This window comes from Momordica charantia, assembly GCF_013281855.1.
Source record: "Momordica charantia cultivar OHB3-1 chromosome 8 unlocalized genomic scaffold, Mcharantia_2.0 BLBB01000008.1, whole genome shotgun sequence".
Lineage (NCBI taxonomy): Eukaryota > Viridiplantae > Streptophyta > Magnoliopsida > Cucurbitales > Cucurbitaceae > Momordica > Momordica charantia.
The window spans coordinates 13,920,423-13,930,641 of record NW_028275166.1 but is presented as its reverse complement, the minus strand read 5'-3'; the positions used below and the strand labels follow the sequence as shown (position 1 = coordinate 13,930,641).

Genomic DNA, 10,219 nt, shown 5'->3' with positions numbered 1-10,219 from the left:
AACTATGTGTTCATTTGTTAAATAATTGACAATAAAATGGTTGTTTTTTAAAATATTGAAACTAAAATAGATATTTTGAAAGTTGGGAGATTAAGTACAAATACATAAATACTACAAATAAAACAGCTTTATTTGCTTCTTGATAATTTTAAAATATTTTTTTCACGCTTTCAAAGCCTTTTTTAAGTAAAAAATACATTTCAACCCACAATGGAAGAATTTTAAACTTAAAAGAGAATCTATTTATTGATTTAACCTAATTGGACATCAAGTTTCCATTAGTCAAAACAATATGATACTAAGTTGTTTGATATTCTTTCCAAAACTTCCATTCCAAACATATAAACGAAGTTATAAAGGGAAAAATTGAAATTATAAATTTTAAATAATTTTCAATCTGTTACAATTAAATCTTTTCTTATACGTTTTAAGTTCCAAACGGAAGAACAAAATGAATTTTTTTAAAAAAGTTATTATAATGATTTAGTTTGTATTGCAAAGAAGGTTGTTAATTTGAGATTATATTTATATATACAAATATAAATAAATAAATATATATATATATAGTATAATTACTACAGATTATACTTTTATGAAGTAAATTAATAATTTGTAAAAAAAAAAGTAAATTAATATTGAGTTTTTTTTTTATCCGAACTCACAACCTCTTAATTGGAGATATATTTCAATTATCGTTGAGCTATGCTCGTTTTGGTAAATTAATATTAAGTTAATTTCAACTTTAAACATGAATAAGTAGGTTATAATGGTGATTTAGTCTACAAAATTGTATACAAAATTGAATTAATTAAAACTTCGTTCTAATTTAATGACAAAAATATATGAGTGAGAACATTTCCTTTAATTTTATTAGAGAAGGTGGCAATTTTTTAAGCTGATTTCAGAAGCTGCTATCTACAAAATTTTGGTTTTGAGAGTAAATTAAACTTGAAATTCTTTTGGATTGCTTAAAAATTTTGAGAAAAAAAATCAGAAAATTTTCTTTTAAATAACATTTTTTCTCTTCTCAATTTTCGACATAGAAATTCATGATTAATCAATTTTAACATCTATTTTAATATCGCCAAAACGAATATAACTCAACGGTAATTGACATATATCAGAAAAACATATATTTTATCTATGGGAGGCTAAATTAAAAAAAATGTTAAAATACAAAAATTAAACTTTTTAAATAGGGATTAATTCGGAAACAACACACAAACATGTGATTAGAACATATACTAGCCTAAAATAAATATGTATTTTCAAATATAATAAAAAATTAAAAAGTTAATCAAAAGAGTAGAGTTCAAACCAAGGTCAAAATCAAATTCAATCCTAACCTCTTCATAGACAATACATCTATTAACATCTCAAAAGTTGATTGTTCAATCATCCTTTCATAATTTTTAACTTATAACTTAAAAACAATAGGTAAAACACATCGAGAAAAGTCAAATTTATGCTATACTTTTTAAAGAATTAAAAATGTATAATTTTTAAAAAATATAAAGGATGAAAAGTTCAAGATACAAAGTATTTTTAACCCTTAAAAAGAAGTAGCTAATCTAAATTTAGCTTCAGACACCTACAGCATAATTATTTTTGACACGTGTCAATTATCGCCCGACCAAATTCATGTGGTACTTTATCCCATAACTTTTGAACTAAAAAGAAAAATTATTAAAAAATTAGAGTCTAAATATTCTTTTGATAACTAAAAATTTAATTCATTATCTCTAACAAAAAGTCATACATTGAAGTCCAAACCCTAACATATTATTGTATTATATATATATATTAGTCCATTTACTTTTAAGTTAATAAGATAAAAATATAAAAATGAAACATGGGAAGTAGAAATAGTATTTAAAGAAATAACATAATTGTAATTTAATTTCCCAATGAAAATAAATTAAAAAAAGCATAGGAAGTTGAAGCCTGGTATGTGTTTTCCGTCAGAACTTTGAACCCTACGCCGTACTTCTCAAGTCTGAATCTGTCTCTCTCAAACCAGACTTTTACAACATTCGATGTGGGATGAACAACGGCAGGTAAAACAAAGCCCTCATCAAACCATATCGGATTTCGAAACAAAAAAACCCAAATCAGCATAACGAAATTCTCAGAATTCCCTGCCTCTAAAGCAACCCAAAATTCCTCCGACCTCGAAATCCCACTACAGAGTCGCTCAAATGTTGTTTTCCTCCCTCTTTTTCTCTCCCAAAATCTCCTCTGTTAGGTCCAATTTCACCTTCCATCACCATATTCTTCTCCTTCTTCTCTCTTCCATGGATTCCCTTTGATGGCTTCTCCAATCCAGTTGTTGTTTTCAGTGGTTCTGGTTATGGGGTCTCCTCTAAATCAATTCTCTCTCTGGGTTTCTCTCTCCTCCCTCTTTCTCTCCCTTTTCACCTTCTTTTTCAGGTACTTCTTATTGGGGTTTCTTTTCCTTCCCTTCTGTGATTTGTTCTGTTCTTCTCTTTGATTTTTGATCATGGGGTTTTCTGTTCCTTCCAGAGCTCTTGATGGTGGCAAAAAATTGGACATGGAAATGGAGAATTCCGGTGATTCACGGCTGCCGGAGGAGGAGGAGGAGGAGGAGGAGCCCGCCGGTGGAAGGCCTCCGATTTCCGATGAAGAGGAATCAAACGACTTCGTTTTCAGCTTCAAGTTCCGATCGTATGAAGAATTCAGCAAAACCAATCGAGAAGATTTTGGTTCCGAGGGCTTTAATTCGTTGAGCAACAGATACGAGTTCTTGCCGGAGAAGAGCACCAGTTTTTTCGTGATTCCGAGCTTTAAGGTGGAGGTTCTGAATTCCTGTTCGAGTAATCAGATTCCGGGAACTGGGGATTTCCCAGTCGAAGAATTTCCCGGGAAAATTCCGGAATCTGAATCCATCGGTGAAGAAATTACAGAGAGCTCTGTGTACGGAGGAGAAGAAGGATTTTCCGGGAAAGTTTCAGAAGAAGAAATTACACAGTCCTCTGCAAACGGAAATGAAGAATTTCCCGGGAAAGTTTCAGAGGAAGAAATTACAGAGTGCTCTGCAAATGGGAAAGAAGAATTTTCGGGCAAAATTTCAGAATCCAAACCTGTTGAAGATGAAATTACAGAGAAGCAGAGGAAAGTAGAACAGAGAGTCGAAGAAGAAGAAGAAGAAGAAGAAGAGGATTTCACGGGTTCCGATTCCGACTCCGATTCGGGGTTCGATTTCCACGTGGGGGGTTACGAGCCGGACGAGGAAATAAACGAGGAGGCGGAGAGGGGCGGCGGAGGGGAAAGAACGGAGGAATCCGACGAGTTGAACGGACTGGAAACAGAGTGGGAGCATCAGGAACTGATAGAGCAGCTGAAGATGGAGCTGAAGAAGGTGAGGGCGAGGGGTCTGCCCACCATTTTCGAGGAATCGGAGTCGCCGAAGATAATGGAGGAGCTGAAGCCATGGAAGATCGATGACAAGTTTCAACATGGAGATTTAATGGAGGAGCTCCATAAGTTCTACAGAACCTACAGAGAGAGGATGAGGAAATTGGACATCTTGAATTACCAGAAGATGTATGCAATGGGTGAGTTTTTTTTTTTTTTTTTTTATCTTTTTTTCTTCTTTTTAATTACTTGATTTTGATTTTGGTTCTTTGATTATTTTTTTTTTTTTTTAATATGGTTAGTTTGGATGATTGATATGTTTTACCTCAGTTTTGTTGAGTAAGTTAGAGAGAGATTATCATACATGGCAGAGAAAGAGAGAGAGAATTGGCTTCCTACCCATTAGAATACCTTTTTTTTCCCTCATTTTACATTTGGGTTTGGGACTTTCTTAGAGAGAGAGAGATTGATTCCAATTTACATTTTGTTTTGGAACTTTATTTGCAATGGGAGGGAGAATTTGTTATTGTAATTATTTTAGGTTCAGATATTATTTTGGTTCGAGTATTATTGGATTTAGATCTTCGAATTCATGTACTCTCGAAATATTCATTAAAAGATTCATTTTTGTCCCTAAAACTTTCATTTTAGTCCTGGTAAACAAATATTTTGAAATTAGAAAGTTTAAATAAACAAAAGTGGAGAGTAGGTAATCAAATTTGAGGGAAAAAATAAATATCCATTAAATTACCCATTAAACCCAATTATTTTATTTGGTTTGAAACTTCAGAGGGAAAAAGTTTCAAACATTTTTTTTTTAGTGCTATCTAGGGTAGGGTAGGGTTTGTTTAATAACAATTTTATTTTAAGAAATTATCAAAACTACCCCTAAATCAATTTTTATGAGCTATTACGTTCCTAAGTTAGGAAAATTATTCCAATTAAACCTTGCATTGCAACTATATATGTTGGTAGTCATAATATATATATATATATGTTGGTGGTTGGGTTTAATTGCAAGAATTTAGGGGTATTAATGCAAAACTCCCGTAGAGTAGGGATGATTTAAGATTTAATATTTTTTGGGGTCTAATTGCAACTATAACCGTCTTGGGTCAAGGGTAATTTATGTCTTTTTCAAGTTGCAATTAACAGAGTTTTAATTTTATATTTATTTTACTAGCAATTTCTTGGCTTTAGTCTTAGGATTTAAAAATTAATTTTATTTTTCTACCACCATGCTATTTTAATTTGTTTTTAAATGCTCATTGTTTAATGTAGGTGTGTATAAAATAAACCTAACTCTTGTGACATAGAAAACAAAGTTGAGGAAGAAACAAAGCAACTTTCTTGTGGGCTTTAAGTGGCCTCACCTTTTTGGGTTATGGGTAATGCATAGATGCTCACTTTGTTTGTTTGTTTTTTTCTCTTTTCTTCCAATGAGCATTTAATTGTGTTTGTTTTTTTTTATAATATTGGTTTTACTTTCGTATAATATTTAATTGTGTTTGTTTTTTTTTATAATATTTGTTTGAAAAATAACAGGGGTATTACAGTCAAAGGACCCACTAAAATCTTTTTGTAGCAATAGCAAATCTTCATCCCCATCAATCACATCTCTTCTCTCACAAAACCTAAGGCTATACAGACAAAAGAAATCTCAAGTGGACCCAATGAAGAACTTCATAAGAGAGGTTCATTGTGATTTGGAGATGGTGTATGTGGGGCAAATGTGTCTTTCTTGGGAGTTCATACAATGGCAATATGAGAAGGCTTTGGATTTGTGGGAGTCTGAGCCTCATGGCCTTCACCATTACAATGAAGTTGCTGGTGAGTTTCAACAGTTCCAAGTCCTCTTGCAAAGATTTCTAGAGAATGAAGCTTTCGAAGGCCCGAGAGTCGAGAATTACGTCAAGCATCGATGTGTCGCCCGTCATCTTCTTCAAGTTCCAGTCATTAGAGGTAACTATGCTAAAACCTTTTTCAACTTCCATTCATATATGTATATATATGGATTGATCACTAGATGTTCATATTGGTTCTTTTTTGTAGAGGATAAAATGAGGGATAGAAGGAAAGCAAGAAGAGTGATAGATCATGAAAATGAAGCAATCACTAGTGATATGCTTGTAGAGATTTTGCAAGAATCAATAAGAATCATTTGGCAATTCATTCGATCCGATAAAGATCAAGCAACCCTAAAGCGTTCGAAGAAATTCCAAGTCGAACTCCAAGACCCCGTTGATGAACAACTTCTAATGGAGATCCAAGCAGATCTTCATAAGGTTCGTCTTCGTTTTACTTTAGACTAGTACATTCGAAACTTGAACAGAAAAGGTGATAATGTTCTTTTTTCTTATTTCTAATTTTTGAGAAACATAAGCATTTAGTAATTGTTACTATTTCAAAAGTTTGTAGAAATTTTAAAAACAACAAAATATAGTTTTAAAATATAGATAAGAATATTATTTTATTATTTTTTACCTATAAAATGTATAATAAATTTTAAAAAGAATGAATATGACAAAAATTTTGAACATTTAATTTAAAATTTAAATTTTCATATAAAAACTTTTACTGTTGTTAATTTAAAACTTTAGAGAACAAGAAAAAAAAAAATAGTTACCAAACATATTTATGTTTTTCTTTTTTAGTTATCAAACATAACTAAAACAAGAAAAACATATATTTCATCAACTATGGGTTCATTTGGTAATGTTTCTGTTTTTTGTTTATGTTTCTTCATTTTTAACGAGGAAAAATGAATTGCAAGACTCCAACATCCAATAATTCAAGTATGATACAACAATTTTTTTCATTTATGTTTTGGAACAAATTGAAAATGGGAATAAGAAAGAAGAAAATTATTTTGGTTGTTTCCAAAATTTCTATATAATTTCGAGAATGTTATAAAAACAAGAAACGTAGTTAGTTGTAAAATGCTTAAATTTCTTAAAGAAAATTGAAAACGAGAAACAAAAAATGGGAACATTACTAAACGAGCTCTATATTTCCCATTTCTTGTTTCATGATAACGAGAAACAAATTTGAAAAAGAAGAAACGGAGAACAACAAATAGAAAGCGAAAGCAAAAGCAAACGGACACTGATTGGTTTGGGGTTTTGTATTGCAGAAAGAGAGGAAGCTAAAGGAAATAGTGAGGAGTGGACATTGCATACTGAAAAGGTTGCAGAGGAACGAAGAAGAAGAGACAGAAGGTGATCTGTGTTTCTTCTGTGAAGTGGACATGAAGTTGGTTGGAAGAGTTCTCAGAATGTCAAGAATAACAACAGATCAACTGGTTTGGTGTAGGAATAAACTGAGCAGAATTAATTTCTTGAACAGAAGAAAAATACGTGTAGAACCTTCTTTCTTTCTTTTTCCCTGTTAGATGCATGTTAGTTAATTAATATTTTCACTGTATATTCAAATTTTCAGAGGTAGTTTTTTTTTTTTTTTTTTCCTCTGCTTTTGCTGAGAATTTTCCGGAAAATTAGCAGATGTTAGATAGGGGCCATAGAAAATGATGTTGGGGAAGTTAAATGAGAAAGAGTTTGATTGGGAAATAACCATTTGTTGCAAAAGGGATTATGATTTTCTTTCCTTTGCTATTTTTATTTTTTAATCATTAGTATTGATGGGTATGTAAGTTTGACTGGGAGTGACTTCGATGAAAGAGGTAAAACATAAAGATTACACACGAGTGTAGTGCTAAAATCGCACATACTTTGATGCTTAAATTAGAATTAAGTTGATGTCAAGTGTGATGGCAAGAATTAGGATACTTTTGTAGCGTACCTTGGCTAACCTAAGGTCATCGAGATATTATCTATTTTTCACCTCCTTAGATCTTGAGATTTTGAATTTGACTACTTGATTAATTGATGATTGTGAGAATTATCCAACTTAAGGGCATCCTTAGTCTGATGTTGGTCTGGTTGGCATAAAGTGGGTCATGACCCAAGGCCAACCAGGTTGTCCCATGACCTGGTTGACCCATGGGTTAGTCGACCTTGGGTTGGGGTGGCCCATGGATGACTAAATTAGCCCATGGGTCGGTCGACCCATGGTCAACCAGACTAGCCAACGGGTTAGCTTATTGCTAACTAGACCAGACAGTGGGCAGGTTGGTTGTGTCCTTTGGTCCTTGACCAGTATATAGTTCAAAGGGTGTAGTTTTTGAGGGCTCGAGTCATTGATCTGCATTCCTAATTTTGATTTGTATGGTGTCGGCTCATTGCTAACTAGACCAGTCAGTGGGCTGGTTGGTCGTGTCTTTTGGTCCTTGACCAGTACAGTTAAGAGGGTGTAGTTTTTTAAGGCTCGAGTCATTGATCTGCATTCCTAATCTTGATTTGTATGGCTTAGTTCCACCCATAACAATTAGTAACACAAAGTTGTCCTTTAAATTAACTCAACATATTGTTCGAGTAAGAAAACAAATAGGAAAATGTAAAACATCATTTTTTATGGATAACTTCTTTAGATAAATAATATTATACATATGTGAGGATAATGGAGCCAAAACATATGACCCGTGTTCTACGAGGAAAATGATTTTAAACACTATTACCAATTCCTACGTATTTGACCTCTTATAAATATAACCATTTTGTTAATGTTTCATTTGTACAGAATTTAAATAAAAGAGACTTGAGTGGTTGTAGGCAGCGTGTGAAAAGGAGTCTGTATTCCATGGGTTTAGTGAGGATATTTTCAATTGTGCAATCCTAGGTAACCATTGTTAGGGTACTTAGAAGCAAGATAGTCATTGAATATCTTGAGTGAGATCTCCATTGTAATATTCTCAACTATATAGTAGAACCTGCCTTTTGCAGAAGAATGGACATAGTCCCAAGATTTGGGCAAACCAGTATAATTCCTGTAGTGTTAAGCTTTTTCTATCCCTATCTCTTATTCATTTGTTATTGTTACTTACTTATCTGTTTTTAGCATGTGGAAGAGGAAAATTAAATAGTTCATGTTTGAAGAACTTACAGGAGGGTCGATTAATCTATATTTTTCCGCATCAATTGGTATCAGAGCTTTGGTTCAGAGGGTTATGGAATTGGTAGAGAAAGTCAGGTTTCGAAGGAATTGTGAAGTTTGATGGGGCAAATTTCGGATATTGGAAGATGTAGATTAAGGATTAGTTGACCTGCAAGAAGTTTAATAAACAACACCCAACAGAAGGGAACATTACAAAAATGATTTAAAGAAAAAAAATTGAAGAGAAATTTTAAATGTATAAAAAAATGTATTTTGCTTCAACGATAATTAGAAAATGTTTGTAGAAGAGACGAGGAGAAAAAGGTAGTTTACTTGAACGATTATTTGCTTATGAAGCCATGTTTGAGAATTATCTGAATGGGTAACTTTGGAATTAGATATATTTTTTTTAATTTCAAATCCACAAATCCGAACTATTTTAAGTGGAAAATTTGGGACTTAAAACATGATTTCAAATCTATTGTGATTTTAATTTTTTTTTTCTTTCCAAACAAACCCAAGAAATGATTTCAAAATCATTTTTTATTTTCAAATCCTTGCAAATCTAGTTCCAAACCAAGGGTAAATGTAACAAATTTTCATTTTGCTTTGCATACATCAACCAAACTAATTTCAAATTTTGATTTGACGTGTAGCTTTTTTTTTATTATTATTTTAATAGCTTTTTTTTTTTTTTTTTTTTTGCTATCACCCCTCAAACAAACAAATGTTGATTTTTTATTTCGTTTTTGGTGTATTTAATTTTCCTTATATTTTATTTTTTTAGCTCTGTATTTGGAAGAAGAATCGGCTTAACCCAAGACCTCATTGTAGATGATACTACTACAAGGCTCAAAGTCCTCGCCACTCTGCCCTCCTCTGGGACACAGAGAGTTCAAAATTAATCTAACCTATTGATAAACCTCGATATTTCAATGGTAAAATAGAGTTAATTCATGTTGATTTGAGCTTAGTTTCATAAGTAAAGGTTTATAATGAACCTATTTAGAGTAAAAGTTGTGCATAACACCGCATTTTCATACAAAATACTTGGAGAAATCTCTGCTTTTCAGCTAAAACAGAGCATAGTGAAAGCAATGCGTCTGATCAAGCAAAAACGCAAGCTCTAAATGCAAAATCTCGTGCAATTCCTTCAATTATTGCAAGGAAACAGAGTGCAGAGCGTTCAGATACTTAACATAATTCATACTTTCAAATTTATTCTTAATTTAAACATTTAAAAAATTGTAGTCTTAACTTAATTCTGAAAATGTTAGGTTTAAGTTTTTAAACAAGTTAAAATGGGGGAGTTACTTTAGAAACTAAAAATTTATCATTTATTACTATTTATGTCTATTTCTTATGCTTAATAAGTGTTCAATTCGTGACTAACAAATGTTGAATCCATATTCACTTTGTACAATTAATGTGTGACATATCCAATTAAGCTAACAAGTGTTTGATAAGCTAATCATTCAAAATCACGCAACATCAACTAATAACGAAACATATGAAGCAACATGACAAACAAAACATTATGGTATATTACAATAATAAGTATACATACAATTTTTTTTTTAAGTACAACGAATCAAAGATAGAGAGATTCAAACTCATGATCTCTTGATCAAAGACAAGTGCTAATTACCGCTGAGCTAAGCTCATGTTTGGCAATACATATACATATAAATAATTCACTATCCTTAATTAGTTTAACTATATATGAATGAAATAGTTAAAACATCATGAAAAATAGAATAACATATTCAAATGCAAATTGAATCATAAATAGCCGCCCTCCTTTCTCCCACATATTATATCACAAGAATAGTGAAGTAAGTTTATTTTTTAATAT

The 10,219-nt window shown here is 31.9% G+C and overlaps 1 protein-coding gene across 2 annotated transcripts; it reads left to right on the top strand.

Annotated features, from left to right (window-relative positions):
- The first annotated feature begins 1,870 nt into the window (after positions 1-1,870).
- Positions 1,871-6,959, top strand: LOC111005168 (uncharacterized). Of its 2 annotated transcripts, none has more exons than XM_088127986.1 (5): positions 1,871-2,057; positions 2,524-3,575; positions 4,921-5,337; positions 5,428-5,660; positions 6,509-6,959. In XM_088127986.1, exons 1-5 carry the CDS (start codon positions 2,044-2,046, stop codon positions 6,764-6,766), a joined length of 1,974 nt encoding a protein of 657 aa, XP_087984112.1. In that variant the 5' UTR covers positions 1,871-2,043; the 3' UTR covers positions 6,767-6,959. The 2 variants fall into 2 exon arrangements, with proteins under 2 accessions (XP_087984112.1, XP_087984111.1); XM_088127985.1 differs by having other exon boundaries at positions 1,871-2,430.
- Positions 6,960-10,219: the final 3,260 nt, after the last annotated feature.